The sequence below is a fragment of the Crocodylus siamensis genome, chromosome 1 (assembly GCF_052110815.1).
Source record: "Crocodylus siamensis isolate JL-2025a chromosome 1, ASM5211081v1, whole genome shotgun sequence".
Classification (NCBI taxonomy): Eukaryota; Metazoa; Chordata; order Crocodylia; family Crocodylidae; genus Crocodylus; species Crocodylus siamensis.
The window spans coordinates 166,820,484-166,837,911 of NC_143395.1; the positions used below are offsets into that span (position 1 = coordinate 166,820,484).

The 17,428-nt window shown below is 44.6% G+C and overlaps 1 protein-coding gene across 1 annotated transcript in view; it reads left to right on the forward strand.

Moving 5' to 3' along the window:
• Nucleotides 1-204: 204 nt before the first annotated feature.
• TAF1A (TATA-box binding protein associated factor, RNA polymerase I subunit A) overlaps nt 205-17,428 on the forward strand; it is a 31,798-nt gene continuing 14,574 nt past the window's right edge. Inside the window, exons 1-6 of the mRNA XM_090048482.1 lie at nt 205-1,834; nt 3,764-3,933; nt 6,086-6,199; nt 7,586-7,784; nt 13,830-13,957; nt 16,445-16,603. Of these exons, the coding sequence (XP_089904608.1) occupies nt 1,735-1,834; nt 3,764-3,933; nt 6,086-6,199; nt 7,586-7,784; nt 13,830-13,957; nt 16,445-16,603 (870 nt within the window). The 5' untranslated portion in view covers nt 205-1,734. The remainder of the gene's footprint in view (nt 1,835-3,763; nt 3,934-6,085; nt 6,200-7,585; nt 7,785-13,829; nt 13,958-16,444; nt 16,604-17,428) is intronic.

Sequence of the window (17,428 nt, forward strand, 5' to 3'; positions counted from 1 at the left end):
CTCCTGACCTGTGGCCCCCAAACTTATTCAAACATTATTTTGCAAGTACCCTTAGTCAATTTTATTGTCTTCTTTCAAAAGTAATTCTGACCTATGCAAGTCAGGTAGAGAGGACCAGGAAAAAGCAGGCAAGACAAGAGCTAGTGAGAGAAGTAAAAACAGATGAGAGAAGTAAGAGGCAAGAACTGTTATAGCTGACAGCTTTTCTTGGATCAACGGCATGTCTGCCATGCATCTATGGCCCTGATTTTGTAAATACTTATGCATTTACTCAACACATGCCTCCAAAGCAGCTGGCAGCACTCTTCAAAGGTGGGGGGTTGCCAACTCTGAATCTATTCCAAGAGGTTTCTGGAATGCCAAAATGCTGGCAACGCAACACGGATGTGCCCGCCTGCTTCCATGCATCTGTTACAGCTTATAGTACTTAGACTTCACGTCAGGAAGACAAATGCAAATTACTATTACATTTAAAAAACTGGACTACTGTGTAAATCGAATTCAACATTTAATATTTATTTTAATGAATGCCCTGTCATTTATCTCCTGGGGGGCTTCCAGTAGCCTCCTGGAAATTTATATCTAATTCCTGGAGACTCCAGGGCAATCCTAGAGGGCTGGCAACCCTACATAGGTGCAAAGTCTATAAGCATGCATGTATTTGCACAGCAGGGGACTTACTTCCCCTGTACTGTGCTCTTAGCCATTCAGCTCCAAGCTGCTGCTTTATGTTGGCTACTTGACATTTCACTGGTCTTTATACTATTGATTAGCAGCATTTAGGAACCATCACTGTGATGTTAATAGCATTATTATTATTGCTATAATACTAATCACTATTGCTATAATATTTAGGACCACAAGTATATTACTATTAAGCATAAGGTCACTTATTATTGACTAATAAGATTTATGTCCTTATTATGGCTAATAAAAATATTAATATCGATCATATTAATAATATCAACATAATTAATATGGATATGAACAATAACAATCACAATAATGATTAGAACAATAACAGTAATGATATATTATTATATACAACATTGTTATATTAATATAATATGAATTATAATTACGCTACAATAACTATAATATTAATACTTCTATAATAATAATAATAATTGCTATCTCCTCGTTGTGCAGGGCAGTGCAGACCGACGCGGCACAACCCGGCCCATGTCCGCAGCTGGGGGCACACAAGCAGGTTCCAGGGGTGGGAAGATGGTATGGCCGGAAACCCGCGCTTGCGCACTGAAAGTCACTTCAGCTCCCGCAGGGAACAAGCAGCGAGCTCAGGGTCCGGTCACATGACCGGATCGGCTCCACGACCCGCCCCTGCCACAACCCCACATGCTGGCGGCTGTGAAGACAGCGCATGCGTAATACGCGTCTCTTCCACGGCTGCACTACACCTCTGGCGAGGTCGAAGGTCATTCTGAAGGCGGCTCCGAGGCACTGTTGAAGAAAGCCTTGCTTCTTTTTTTTTTTTTCCAGAACTAACTGGCTTTGCTCTTGATAACGGTAAAGCCACTCGATGTCCGTGCCCGGATTAATTTAAAGATGTCGCTAGGAACTAAGGGCGTGAGTCACGTGATAGGTACTCTGAGGTCACTCGCCAGGAACAAACATGGCCACCCCTCCTAGTAGGCTAGTCGCGTCCTGTGGGAGCGTACCACTTCCGCCCGGGCAGAGGTGCGGGACTGGTTCATTCTGCCCGCTGCCGAAGGCATGGACGGCTTAGTGGAGGAGCCGGCTCTGGGGGAGGAGGGGGACAGCTTGGCCCCGAGCATCCACTTGCCCCTGCTGCCGCGCTGCTTCTATCACCCAGGTAAGTGGTACTGAACAAGTTGGGCTCAGAGGTGCAAACCCGCCCTGCCTCATGGTGCTCCTTGCTTTTGCACATGTGTGCACACACATGTGCAGGTATATGTACACATGGACCTACATGTGTGTGTACCTGCAGGTGTGTGCACCAGGGAGCTTGGGGGGGCTGAGAACAAGTGAGAGCCCCCCTGTAAGATTTGAAAATCATAATCTGGGGATCATAACCTAGGAATTTTATTAGGGTATCATGATGGGCAACCCAGTTTTTTTTTGCAGATCCCTGCTCCCCTCCACGGGTCAAAGTGTAACCCTGGTCTGCATATGCATGTACACATGCACTTGCTCATGCATGCTCTCCGTAAAGTAACTCTTCCCTCTGGCTGGCTTCTGTGAGTGTTGAGACACGCAGTACATCCAGACGTTTTTTCTTGGATGCTATTGTCTGCATTGTTGTTTCTTACTAGGTGTAATGCAGGGCAGGCAAAGCTCTGGCCTGTGGAGCCCTCTCGTTCTGCCTCGTATGCTGCTTGCAGGTGCCTGCACCATGTGCAGCCAGGGCCATCATTGGGGGGAGGGTGGAATTGGGGTGACTGCCATGGGTCCTGCGCTTTGGGGGCCCCATGAAGTGGGGCAGAAGAGCGGTGGAGGAGTGGGGCAGAGCAGAGGCGGTGAGTCCAGGCACTCGCTCCCTGCCTGCCCAATGCTTTTTCAGGTCCTGGGGAATTGGAGTGGGGGCGGGGCCCTGCAGGGGCTGATTTGACCAGGTCAGCTCTGTGTGTGGCACACACTGGCTGGACATTGCTGCATGCATGGAACTGGTCTGGCATGCATTGAATGTGGCACTTCTGCTGTTTGGGATCTGGTGCATGGTGGCACCTCTGCTGCTCTGGATCCAGAACACTGGGCTGGTCTGACGTGCACCGCATTCAGCGCTCATCTCGGACTGGCCCTGGGCACCAGACTGGCCCCACACATGAACATGGGGTTGGTTCAAGTTCTAGGGACTTGATAGGGCTGGGGCCAGCACATGCTGGGGACCCCCCCCCCCCCCAGTCAGCAGTCGGCTGCTGGTGCCCCCCTAGTATCAGGAGGCACCAGTCACCCTTGGAGTTGGTGCACACTGCACGGAGCTGGTCTGGGGGATGTATTGGCTCTGGCACGTGAGGCTGGTCTGTTATTTCAAAGCAGATGAAAACACAGCCTTTGAATACAACGATAGACCACAATACACTGTGGTTATGCAATTCATGTAGGAAGTTTGTCCTGTTTAGCTGTGGTCCTTTAATAGTTTCATATGTAGTGTTCACGGTGTAGGAGGAGGAACAAACTCTACATGGGTCTATCAGTTTTGCACTTCCTCAGCAGAAAACATTAGTGCATGTAGCATTCAGGAGGCACACCATTCAGACTTTAACTGCCACAGGTTCTATATGGGCTCAAGCAACAAGGATTCAGTTTGGGCAGGGGCCTAACCAGCCTCTTGGAGCCCTTGCATAGGGAAGCTGCAAGTCTTCTTCAAGCTTAGTCATAGCATAGGAACAAATTCTCCCCATCTCTGCTTCAGTTTACAGTCTGCTTAAATAAGAGTTTTTAATTTGTTTGTACCAGCTACTTGCATTTTCCGATCTTCAGCGTGGGCACTGCTTCTTAACACATTTATACTTAGCTGAAAGGAGTTCTCAACCAAATCTCTTGGTTGAGGTTTCTAGGTGATCGTAGTACAGTATCTGGAAATGTAGACCTTAAATAAGAGAGGAGATGGGCTCAGAGCAGAAATCCACTGTGTTTTAGGACATATTTGAAGTTGCATTTTGAAGCATATAGTTTCTATCTTTTTCATCTCTTTTGGCGCAGTTTGCCCTGGACAGAACTAAAGGTAGTAAAGTGATAGTTACATTGTTACCCTCTCTTATTTGTTAATCCTATTTTTTAGTAACTGTGGGTCGAAAGAAAACAGAATTTCAGAAAACGAAGGAAGCTTGTTTAAACTACATTCAAGATGCCCTGTTGCAGAACCAGTGGCAGAGGGCTGCAGAGTTCATGATTAGCTACTTGGAGATACTGGAAACAAGTACAGTGAGTAAACGGAAAACTGCTCCAGAGGTAAGATAAAAAGAAGCTGTTACCAGAATTCACTTACCGTTAATGGAAATAACTTAAAAGGGCATTTGAAGTAGTTCATGATCCAAACTTGTGTCTTATTTATTAAAAAGAAACCTCAAAGATTTACAAGAATGTGTGCATTAGAGAGGTTTTGAATACTCTCTAGGTATCCATACCAACTGATAAGTGTGGAAAACAAACTTGTAGCATATAAAACAGTAGAGATATAGAACAAAGTTTAGCAGTTCAGTACAGCTGGTGCATGTCCTTGGCAGAGGGAGCACAAAGCTGCACCCTGCATAAGAGCAACCACAGTTCTGTTGCACAAGTATTGGGTAGTAGACTACACAAAGCTAGACCCCATAGTTGCTAGCAGTTAAGGGGTTTTATTCAGGTAATGTGGAGCAGCTTGGGAGCAGGGGAGTTGTCTAATGTAGGAGCAACCTTTTAAGGCTTTGGGCTGGATTGGCCCAGTTGGAGTCAGAGGGAAGCAGGTGGATGGGTGGCTACTAGGACCCAACCAGCACTGGCACTGTTCCCTATGGCAGCAGAGGGGAGGTGCCACTCCAGTGTCTGCAGGCATCATCCAGACTGGGGATCAGCAGCCTATGGCCTTCAGGCTAATGTATCTCTGAATTTCATGGGCTGATTGACTGCATTTGGAACAATCTGCCCTGAAGCCAGTATTTGACATCTTAATTTAGTGGATGATAGTATTGCCACCTCTTACGTTCTAAAGTTGCCTGATTTCCAGAACTTCTGGGGTCCTGTTGAACCCTCTGAAGTGCTGCTGCTGAGTGCCTTGGAAAGCTGGGCTGTGAGTTCCCTGCACAAATGGTTTGTTTGGGCTCATAGCAAAGGAGATGACAATTTGGTTCAAGTATGAATTAATTCTCATTAATCTTGCAGGTAACATGCATAATTAATACATACCTTTTTTTTTCTAAACTGTCCAATGAGAATACATTTGCCATTGGTGTCCCATGTCAGAATCCATTTGAAGTTTGGAATCAGTTTTTTTTTTAATTCCCTACTGGCGTTCTCTAGAACCGTATGAGCCTTCTCTCTAGTTGCTTCATCTAAATATCTGAATCGATACAGGAATTGAAGCAGCATTTTCTTTAAAAAGTGCCACATGGAGCCTTGCAAAAAGCCCTAGAACTCTTGGTTCCAAAATAATACCTTTTATTAGGGAAATCGCAAGAAAATTGTCCTTTTCTGCAAGCTCTCGGGAGCTTTCTGCAAGTTCTAGTTTTTTGTATGTCTGGTCTCACACCAACACAGCTACCAAGTACATCCCTGAAATATGGAGCCTTTGCATTCTACAGCCTGTTACAATTTTGGATCTAGTTCTGTAAACAGACTTTGATCAGAGACTTTTTCTTCATGGGGAGGTCTTCTGTTTTCAAAACTTAAGAGATTTTTTCCCCCTCTGCATCTCTCTTGTATTAAAGTAACATGAGCTTACCTCTACCTTGTATTCTAGAGGGAAAATATCAGAAGAAAACTGCTCTTTTTTTTTAGTTGAACTGTTTTCAGCAGGAGGAGACGGATTTTAGCTTTGCTTACAAAATATGATTTCTGTATATTTTGCTTAAAAAAAAAAACCTTTATGCCTGCTTAGGGAACTTCCATGAATGTTAATTTTTATTTTTGTTAAAACGTATACCATGTGTAGATGATATTAATTTGCTGATAAGTAAAATTTGCATGTTTGTTTTTCACTAAAAGAAGTACAGTCGAGTTGCATCTTATGCATATTTAACTTATGCAAATTCAGGTATATACACTTGGCTGCTGGGGCTGGCTGCTGGGTGCCAGCCAGGGCGTGATGCGTAGTGCAGTGCTGCATGGTACTGCCTGCACGTGCCAGCCTGGTTGCGGGGCAGCAGCTCGCTCATGGTTAGCTGGCTGCCCTGGCGGGACAATGCAGTAGAGGACGAGAGGGTGAAGGAGTGCTGCGGGAAGGCCGATTTCGCCTTACGCGCTGACTTTAGCACATAACCCCCGGGTAAGATATGACTCCACTGTATGTCCATTTCTGATAGAACACAGAAAGGAATAGTAGTAGTAATTTAGTGATCAGAGACTAGTACTACTTCGGTTGTGGTGCATAGAAGCTACATTTCTGAAATGTGTATTTGCTTTGCAGGCAATTTGGAGAATAGGAACTGAAATTCTGCTTCATCATTCCAAGAGCAACATAGAAGAGCTCAACTACTTTACTGAGCGGATGAAAAATTTAGGAGTAAAAAATTATTTAAAGGTGGGACAAGCTTAAAGGGGCATTAGTGACTTAAATTATGCTTATGTCTGAAAACTTATGTATAGGGGTTACCGGCAGTTTTTAATGATATTATCCATAATGGAGATAGTAGTCTTGATTACACTACTAGCAGAGATGGTACTGTTAATATACGGGCATTAGTTTCCATAATATTCTGCACCACATTCTTTATAGATTTGGCATCGTTTGCCCTTTTTCATTGCAGTTGCTTCTTGGGCTATCCATAATGATACCCATGTCCTTTTTCTGAGTTGATAGAATGAATTTGGGTTTATGAGTATAATTTAATTTTCCTTTCCAGTTATCCACACTGCCATCATATCTGCACTTCTTCATCGTCTGTTGTGCTCCCAACTGCCAGACCTTTCCGCCATGCTGCTTTCCTACTTTTTAAGTCACTAAAATAGATTAAACCATTAACCCTTGTGTAGAATGTTATGGCATTATGTTGTTCTCCTTTTGCCACAGTGGAAATGGATTCTTTAATCCTGCTCTCTGCTTTCTATCTCCTAATCTTTCTTTTGATCCACAGTGATGTTTTGCTTCTCCTATGTAATTAATTGTCCCTTTTGTAAGGGGCCTTGTTAGAGACCTTTTGGAAGCTTAGATACACTTTTATTTAGTACCCCTTTTGGTAACTACCTTCTCAATATGTTAAAATCCTCAGGTTAGCGAGCTGTGTGTTTGTTTGTTTTTGTTTTTTGTTGTCTTTGTTTTTGTTTTTTTTTCATATGCTGCTCCCATGTCAGTTGAACCCTCTTTCATCATAATTAAAAATAGAACAAATCACGTGATATATGTGATTATCTGCCATTTTACCAGGTACAGATGAAAGGGTTACTGGAGTAATTTGTTTTGTTTTTTTTTAAAGCCTTTAAAAACTTAAGGGACTCTTGGATAGATATCAGCTGTGCCTGGTGACTACTGCTTTGGAAATTATCAATTTGTTTCAGCACTTTTTTTATTCCATTTCTGACAGTCCCCCATCTTTATTATCAGGGTAAAGGAGGTCTGGGTTATATGTCTTTCCAACATCTGTGATTCAGACCAAGACAGAAACATCCATTTAGCTGTTCACTACTTCTTCCCTCTTACTGTTGTAGCTGTCTCCCTTGTTTTCTGGGGAGACACCTATTGAATGAAAGAATCTATGCAAAATGCATTTCTACTTTTTTTCTCTTTTGGTAATAGCTCAAATTAAAATGTATGTAGAATGTTTTATATGGCCATTCACCTTGCTCTTCTGTTCAGATGTAGCAAAAAAGTAAAATAAAAAATGTATGTTGTTTTGAAAAATCTGCTGTTCTGTAAGATGTGATGGGCATCATTCAGGAGCTTGTTTTTTTCGCCCCCTCTTTGTCATAGGTTTGTTTAGAACACATCTTTTATCTCCTGTGTAATGGATTGATAGATGAAGCCTACCAAAACCTTACCCTGGCGGAAGGCTGGAGGTATGGAGAACAAACTGCTGCTCAGAATGATGAGCTGAAACTCATTCAAGCTTACAAGGGTCTCCTGGACTACTATAACTGGTCTAAGAAGAGAAAAGCCATGTTAGAGCTTGGTGAGTGCCAATGCTGTTTTCTTTGACGACTCTATACATTTCAGTTTGCCTAGTTTCACAGGCCACTGTGATTTGCAAATGATTATAGGAGGATGGGCCAGCTAGAAAAGTAGTAGCTGCACTCTTTCAGATTGCATGCAGCACAAAGTTCTCAAGAAATACAAAAAATAAGTCATGCCACAAACTTTTTTTTAAGAGTTTTCTGCTGCTGTCTCTTCATATTCCTAAAACAATTGTCCTGGTAATTAACACAATTGGTTGCCTTCTCAGTGAGACAAATCTACTGTTCAGGTGGAATTTTCTGTCTATTATATGATTAGCTTGATTTTATTTGGGTCAGATTTATGATGGCAAAGCAAAGTCCAAAGGGTTCAAACCAGTATTACATACTAAGGTGTTTCAGAGCTTCAGTTGCTAACCTGACCATGGGATGCTTTGCTGATGAGGGAAAGTTCTTAGGTTAGTTTTTTGAGATTAATGATTGTCTACTTCAGATTAACGGTGCCTGAGGGCCTTCATAGATTCATAGACATTAGGGCTGGAAGGGACCTTGGGAGATCGAGTCCAGCCCCCTGCCCAAAGGACAGGAAGTCAACTGGGGTCATAGGATCCCAGCAAGATAAGCATCCAATTTACTCTTGAAGGTGTTCAATGTAGGTGCTTGAACCACCTCCGCTGCCAGACTGTTCCAGACCTTGGGGGGTCGGACAGTAAAGAAATTCTTCCTTATGTCCAGCCTGAAACGGTCTTCCAGGAGTTTGTGACCATTCGACCTAGTCATCCCTTGGGGCGCTCTGGTGAACAAACGTTCCCCCAGATCCTGGTGGTCACCCCTGATAAACTTATAGGTGGCCATCAGATCACCCCTGAGCCTATGCTTTTCCAGGCTGAAGAGTCCCATGGCTCTCAGCCTGTCATTGTAAGATCTGTTTTCCTGACCTCTGATCATGCGCGTGGCTCTCCTCTGGACTCTCTCAAGCTTCTCCACATCCTTTTCGAATTGTGGAGCCCAAAACTGGACGCGGTACTCCAGCTGCGGCCTCACCAAGGCCGAGTACAAGGGGAGAATGACGTCCTGGGACTTGCTCGAGAAGCATCTATGGATGCAAACCAGCTTTACTAGCCCCAGCATCGCATTGCAGGCTCATGTTCATCTTGTGGTCAATGATGACCCCCAAGTCTCTTTCTTCTGTAGTGCCATCTGTAGCACTGCCGAGCCTATAAGGAAGCTGCAAGTTTTTCCTCCCAAGGTGGAGAACCTTGCATTTTTTGGTGTTAAACACCATGAGGTTCTCGTCTGCCCATTTGCTGAGCTTGTCCAGATCAGCCTGGATCACCCGCTTGTCTTCTGGCGTGGATGCTTTGCCCCAAAGTTTGATGTCATCGGTGAACTTGGCCAGTCCACTCCTGACTCCAATGTCCACATCATTAATGAAGATGTTGAACAATATGGGTCCAAGGACAGAGCCTTGAGGGACCCCACTGGTCACAGGGCACCACGATGAGTGACTGCCATCAATCACAACCCTCTGGGTCCGACCACGGAGCCAGTTTCCCAGCCAGCGGATCGTGGTGGAGCCAAGGCCACAACTGGGCAGTTTGGCCAAGAGGTGATCATGGGATACCAGATCAAAAGCTTTTTTGAAGTCAAGATATATGACATCAATCTCTTCTCCCTTGTCCAGGCGATGGGTCACCTGGTCATAGAAGGAAATGAGATTGGTCAAACAAGACCTGCCCGCAACAAACCCGTGCTGGCTATCCCTTAGGATGTTAGCCTGGGCCAGTCCCTCAAGGATGGCCTCCTTAATAAACTTTTCTAAGATCTTCCCCAGGATAGAAGTCAGGCTAATGGGCCTGTAGTTAGCCGGATCCACTCTCCTCCCTTTCTTGGAGATCGGCACCACATTGGCCTTCTTCCAGTCTTCAGGCACTACACCAGAGCGCCAGGAGTTTTCAAAGATCCATGCCAGGGGCTGGGCTATGACGCTCGCCAGCTCCTTGAGTACCCTGGGGTGCAGATTGTCAGGGCCGGCTGACTTGAAGGTATCCAGCTTCTCAAGGTGTTCCTTCACGAGGTCAACATTTACGGAGGGTAGGGGATCCCCATCACCCGGATCTCCCTGTCCCATAGCAGGCATGGGCGTCCCATGGACTGATGAAAGACTGATGCAAAGTACCTATTTAATAGGTTGGCTTTTTCCTGGGCGTCAGTTGCCCCATCTGGTTTAGCAGGGGTCCAACGTTGCCCTTGCTTTTCCTCCGGCTCCCCACATATCTGAAAAAGGACTTTTTGTTGTCCTTGATGCTTGAAGCTAGTTGGAGTTCAGTTGCAGCCTTGGCTTTCCTGGTTTGCTCCCTGCAGGACTGGACCAGCGCAGAATAATCCTCCTTGGAGGTGAATCCCGTCCTCCATCCTTTGTAGGCTTTCCTTTTTAGCCGCAGGAGGTCCACTAGGTCCCTGGAGAGCCAGGAGGGCTGCTGTGCCTTCTTGCTGCCTTTCCTCCGTGTTGGAATAGATTTAGCTTGTGCATTGCGCACTCTTCTTGAACTCCCATCTCCCTGGGGTCACGGTCCCTGAGGGCCTGACCGACGAGCCTCTTGAGCTTGTCAAAGTCGGCTTTTCTGAAGTCAAGGACTTCTGTGTTGCTGACTGACTTGCCAGCTTTACGGCGGATGGTGAAGGTGATCAGCTCGTAGTCGCTGTCACCCAGCTTCCCATCGATCACTAGGTTGCCGATTAGGTTGTCCCCCGTAGCCAGTACCAGGTCAAGCAGCGCTTTGCCTCTCGTTGGCCCATAGACTTCTTGAGTCAGGTAGAGGTCATCCACGCACGAGAGAAAGCTTTGCGACCGCTCGGATTTTGCTGAGTGATCTTCCCACGAGATGTCCGGGTAATTGAAGTCACCCATGACAACCAAGGTCCTGGAGCAAGTGGCTTCAGTCAGTTCCTGGGCGAGCTCCTGGTCAAGCTCAGGACTTTGAGTGGGAGGTCTGTAGTAGACTCCCACCGTTGTCCCCTGTGCCGTATTCCCCACGAATTTTTACCCAGAGGGTCTCTAGCTGTCCATGCTGGTCGCCAACATCAGCTTGCAGGGACATGTAGCTTTCTTTCACATAGAGAGGTACACCCCCGGCCCTTTTGGCAACACGATCCCTTCTGTACCGGGTATAGCCCTCTATACCCGTGGTTCAGTCATGGGTGGAGTCCCACCACGTCTCCGTTATCCCAATGACGTCATAATTCTTTGCACTGAGCAGGAGGACGAGCTCGTCCTGCTTGTTGCCTGCCTGTACGCTAATGCCAGGAGCCTGGGCAAGTGTGCCCTTGGGGGCTTTTGCCTTGCCCACAGATTGTGCCAGGGCTGGGGCAGGGGTGGGCTCCCTTAAGTGCCTTGGTCTGCTGGCTTTGCAAGGGTCGCTCAGCGGGCCAGCAGTGGCAGTAGTCCCCCCCCATCCCCCAGCAGGCTTAGTTTAAAGCCTGGTGGGCAGGTCAGCCAGTCTGGCTGAGAAGAGCCTCCTCCCCTGGGGAGAGAGGTGGAGGCCATCTCTTCCCAGCAGCTCGCTTGATGAAGATTCTTTTGTGATACTACTGCCCTCTCTAGTTACTGCCTTATCTCCAATTTCAGGGGAAGCCTGAGAGAGATGGTGCTACTTCATTCTGAGTTCCTTGACCCATTTCACTCTGGCTTTAGATCTAAGACAGTGGTTTTCAACGTATTGTCAACGGACCCCTAGCAGTCCGCAGATTTGTCTAAAGAGTTTGCAAAAGATGATTGTGATCAGTCAAAAGTATATGAATATCCACAATTACCATTCAAAGTGGTCTGCACCTCCATTTGAAATTTCCAAAGGGGTCTGCTCCTCTGTTCAAAATTTTTTAGGGATTTGCAAATGAAAAAAAGTTTGAATACCACTCATTTTGGTTGATGCTTGTAATATCTACCCTATCTAGATTATTTATGTCTGACGATCAGTTGGGCCAAAATGATCCCAAAGAATAATCAACTTCTGACATTCTGGTTGAGATTGTACTTTCCTTTGACCTTAGAGTAAAAAATCAGTACTCTTTGAAAAGTCCTTCTTTTCCTGTAAGTGAATGGTGCTTTCTATACATGTGGAATGCCTTTTTACCATCTCTTACAAAGTGGGGTGAGGAAAAAGTAAGATTCTTCAGGTTGCAAAAGCATCAGAATGTAGAAAGTTCTGTCATAGTTATGTTGACCCCAGACAGTATGTCCCCTTTGCTTTCTTAGTTGTGTAGTCAACATTGTATTTTGAAACAGAGCAAGATGGTTGGTTTCATTTTAGTTTCTGCTGCTTTATTGTAGAGAGAGTTTTATAACAAGGATGCATCTTTTTCTTTTTATCAAGAGAGTTTATCCACTAGTGGTTGGAGGTGGTTTTGGATCTATGGCAATTAATAGAATTATGCAGGGTACCAGGTTAACCAAAAGTATCTGTGCTTGGGGCAGGTATTTGCCTTCTTTAAAGGCAAGAATACCTGTGGGAAGTCCATACCCAAGATCTCCAGCCAGGACTACTTTAAATATACTCCCCATGCAGCTGTTCGTGAAGACTACTCACTATCTTCAACTTGGGCGCTCTGCTTGTCTGCCAGTGTGCTTGTGGAGTTATCTGCTAAGAGCACCGTCCACCTGTTTTTTATTAGCTGTCCTGGATCTCGCTGCTTCTGAGATAAACACTTATGTTGACTTTGATCTACAAAGTGCAGTGCTGCGTGTGTCTTGGCTCTTTGAGAGACCACTTGTTATGTACTGCTATGTGAGTTGAGATTAGTTGTGACATCCAGCCAGACTTCCTAGATTTAAATGAGGGTGGGAGCATGGAGGCACTGAATACTGTTCAGTAGCAAGTCAGTGACTCTGGAATTCCTTTCCCTTGAGGATGATGGGGATGCGGGGGGGAGGTGGAGAGTTGCCCTGGGATCCCGTTAGATATACAATGTAAAAGGTCACTTGTGGCATTTATTTAAACTTCTGCAAGAAAATTATATATCATTTAAGCAATATTAATATAAAAGTGATGTAAAACAAATTTAGGAACCGTCCTTATTTTAAAAAGCCATTTAAAACAAATTGTCAAACTACCTTATGAGGCTGACCTACCGTAATTCCTCTGACATCCCTGATTCAGATTTTTACCTTAGTGGAAATTATTGTATTATCTATGACAACTTTTTTGTGAACAAAATGCAATATTGCTTATTTAGACTTTTACCATTGTGCAACATAAAAGTACCTGTCTCAAGTTCTTGGGTATCCTTAGAAGTAGGCATGACATATGCTCCAAGCATGTAAGCTGGCATAGGTAGGAGTTTCTAAGGTCCTAATGAAGCATGATTACTCAGGCAAATTCTGCTTAGAAAATGGGCATGAACGTATAGTCTCTTCATGTCAGCTGCCTTCCCCATGTGGTTTTATTGTAAATTCTTAATTTTGAGTTCCATACCTATAGCAACTTGATATGACTAGCTTTGTTCTTCATAGATGGATGTGCATTGATTTCCATTTATTTTTATTTCCCCTCTCTGCACTAACAAAATAAAGAGCTCTTAAACTGTTCACAGTTAAATGACTACATAAATCAAGATTCAGACCTGAATTGATTAACTTGTTAATTCCCATGTAGAACACCAAAAATAGAAACCATTTCTAATCTCCACAGTTAGTGCAAAATAATATATTTAGCTCATTCTCTAATGATTCATTTATCAATTGGTGAATTAAGGAAATGAGGTAAGATGGTTGTCATTTTTCAGTTAAGATCTAATTATCTTGAGCTAAGTTAAGTGGGTGTGTTTAGTATTTTTTCCTCATCCACACTGTTTCTACAAATGAACAACTTCCCTTTCATCCTTTGTTCTCACTGATCTGCAACCTCTACCGTTGAAGAACTTGCACTTGACTTATCTCTGAAGCGATCTGTCTTTGTCCTGCCTTCACGAGACTGCCTCTTACATGTAGTACTCCATCAGTGTCCCATTTAACTGACAAAATAAAACTAATTTTTATCTTTTGGCAGATGAAGAAAATTTTACAGACTCCTCTGAACAAGAAATGCACAACTTTTTTCGGCAAGCAGCAGTGAATCTTAAGGAGATAATTAAAATACCTGGAGTTTGGGATCCTTTCGTGGTGTGCTATGTGGATGTAAGAGGACATTTACATGTGTATTCTTAAATAGTTGCCTTCGGTATATCAGAGCAAAATATATTCTGGTATTCGACTATTTGAAGTTCTGTTATAATTAGAGTGTTATCACTCAGTACATTTTTATAAAAATCTAGTGTTCTCTGGTCTCCTCTACTTATGTAATTGATTAAACTAATTTTTACTTTCCATTGCAATGTAGGGCCAATGTAAAGTGCATGCACAGGATCATTTAATTTCATTTGATGAACAGATTGCACAATCTTTGTTCATGATAATGATACGAGAATTAAGAGCATGACTTGATTTCTACTCCCCCATCTGTGTGCAAAAATGGAACAATCCCCTTTTAATTGTCAAAGGGTAGGCACCCTTTTCTGGCCATGGGCTGGAATGACCTACTCCAGGTTGGAGATGGACAGACACTAAGACCTTACTGCCACTATCATTTGTCTCCCTGGCAGCACAAGGAGAGGGTCTCGTGCCAAATGCCACCAAAGTCCTATTTCTGCAGGACAGCTCCAAAGGTTTTGCAGGCTAGATCCAACCCATGGGCCATAGGTTGCTGATCCATGCTGTAATGGATCCCTGTATTAGGAAAAAAAAGGGAATTCCTCAAAGTCTCTTTTCTGTTTACAAACTTTAAATATAGACCTAACCTTAACATATCTCTTAGAGTATTTTACTTATCATAAATGGAGGTTGCTAGTCTGCCCTGTGGTATTTTACCTGCTTCTGGAATCTCATTAGGAGGACTAACCTAGGGAGGCAGAGCAGTCCTGTTCATTGAAAGGAAATACTGGAACAGTAACAGCAACTTTTTAATATGTTAATATTGAGTTGCCTGTTTAAAGAATTTTTAGTGGTCTTTTAATGATTTCTGCATATTAATAATTTTCCTTGTATATAGCGGGAAGTAAATTGCATGTAACAGCAGCACTATTAATGGACATTAGACTTGTACAGAAACATGCTAACATATTTCTGTTTTAGTCAGGAAATACCTGATGATGCTGGGTACACAGTATTGTTTACTGCAAAATAATCAAGAATTTGGTGCATCATAAATTCTAAAATGCTTCACTATGTTTTTCCTCAGTTTTCTTTGGGCCCTATTCCATGGATTAACAAAATACTCCAATTCTTATTTGTTGATTCTAGTAGGATTTGGCCTTAGACTTTTAGAGATACAAAAACATCTGAGGGTGAGGTGATTTGGAAGCAAACAAAATTTATACTTAGAGATGGCCTCTTCACAAAGAAGTTTGCAGCTTCACCTTTTATACTTTCATAATAGGGGACATCGATGTCCACTGTTATTACGGTTGTTAGGAACTTTCATAAATACTAACATTAGGAAACAAGTATGGAATTCCTCAAAGTCCCTCTTCTATTTACAGGTCTTAAAGTTTAAGACTGATATCAAACTCATGTGTACCCATAGGCTGCAAGGCTGCTTCTGGGGCAGATCTGAACCTAGCAGGTCATGTAGATTAACACAGTGGTTGTCAGCCAGGGATATGTGAACCCCTATGGGGTACTTAAAAAGATCATACTGGTGGGCATGTGTCTGCACCCCCCCCCCCATAGTGTGCGTGGGGCACTGGTGGTTGCTGTGGTGCGCTGGGCTTTGCATGCTGCTGCAGCTGCCCCAGGAGCAGTACAACACCATGTGCTTGCTGCTGCTGGGCTGTACTGCACCCCGTGCCCACCTGGCAGTGGAATGCAGGTGCCATCACACTGTTCCTGGGGTAGCTGTAGCAGGATGCAAAGCCCAGTGCGCAGTGGCAGCCACCTCCATCCCATGCACAGATCGGGGGGGACACATGCCCTCTAGGCCTCCACTGGGGTGCGCAGAGTGGTGGGAGCCCGCCCCCCATGCCCCTAAATGAGCCTCCTGGGCTCCATTTGTCCCATGACCCAGCCTGGTTGGGGCCCCATTCACTCCAGCCCGTGCCCCTATCTGTGCCCCACTCCTGCCCTCACCCTGGGGGCCTCAATCTGTGCCCTGCTCCCCCCAGCCTTTTCCCTTTCGCCACAGACTTACCTGCTGGCGGGGATACATGCATACATGTCTACTGAGCCCCCTCCCCCCCCAAATAATTTTAAGATAAAGGGGTACATGAGCTGAAACTTTGAGATAGAAGGGGCACACTTGTTAAAAAAAGGTTGAAAACCCCTGAATTAACACAACTGCCTCGCAGTCCCCATTGTCCCCTCCCCCATCCTCCCTGCTGCCAACATATGTCCCCTGCAGGACTCTAGCTGAGAATTTGGTGGCAGGTTCAGCCTCGTTCCTGAATTCCCAGCCCCTCTGGGAGCCCTGTGGATGGGATGAATTGGCTTTGTGGGTCTTATTTGACACTATGACTTAAGGATATGCTATTTTGTATAATAATAGCAACAATTTTAAATAATAGCAGTTGTAAATATTTGGTTATTTATGTGATAAACACCAGCAATATGATCATCTCATCTTTTCCATAGCTGTTGGAATTTTATGGAGATTATGATGAAGCCCGGGAAGTCTTAACTGAATATGCCTACAACTCCAAGTTTCCTCCCAATCCCAATGCTCATGTGTACCTCTATCATTTCCTAAAGAGACAGGGTGAATCCAAAAAATCACTGGTATCTGTTCTCAAGGTAAGTGATTAAGGCGACTTAAATTTGGTGGCTGAATTAGAAGACTATAAATTAAAAAAAAAGTTTTATTTTTTTTTTAAAGATTTGTGTTTTACACTAATGACTTGTCTCAGCTGTTACACATCATGTTTAAACAACTTGATTTTGGACAGAAGGATAAGGTTCTACAGTCAAAATATTGTAAACCAACTTTATCACCTCCTCATATCATTTGGCAAATGATGTGAACATTTTAAAATACCATACTTACTCAAATCCAAGACGAGGTTTCCCCCCAATCAGCATAGGGGAAAGAGCCCTGAGTTTTTGATTTTGCATACAAAGCATGGGGGGAGGGCACTGCAGCTCTGACTCTGGCTCTGAGCCCACACTGGGGCCAGAGTCATACCCAGATCAGCCACCCTCTCCCCTTACTGTCAGGCACAGCTTGGCTCTGGCTTGGGCTGGGTTCCCTCCCAGGCATAGAGAACATGGAAACTCCTGTTGCCTGCCTGACCAGTCAGCAGCATGGACACTGCTGCATGGCCCATCAGGGCTGCTCTTTCACATGCTGTGTTCTGGGAGGAAACAAAGTCCAAGCAGCATCTGACACTAAGTGTGTGTATATGGAAGGGGTGGGGGTTGGAGAGGGGAAGGGGCAGAGACTGTATGGAGAGCTGGGGGGTGGGCAGAGACTTTGAGGAGTGGTAGGAGGGAAAGGGCAGAGATTGGGGGTAGTGGCAGGGAGGGGCAGAGACTATATGGGGAGCTGGGAGTGGGGAGAAGCCAGTGGTAGGAGGGCAGGAAGGCTAGGTGGGGGCAGAGGGCAAGGGGGCCCCTGTCCCT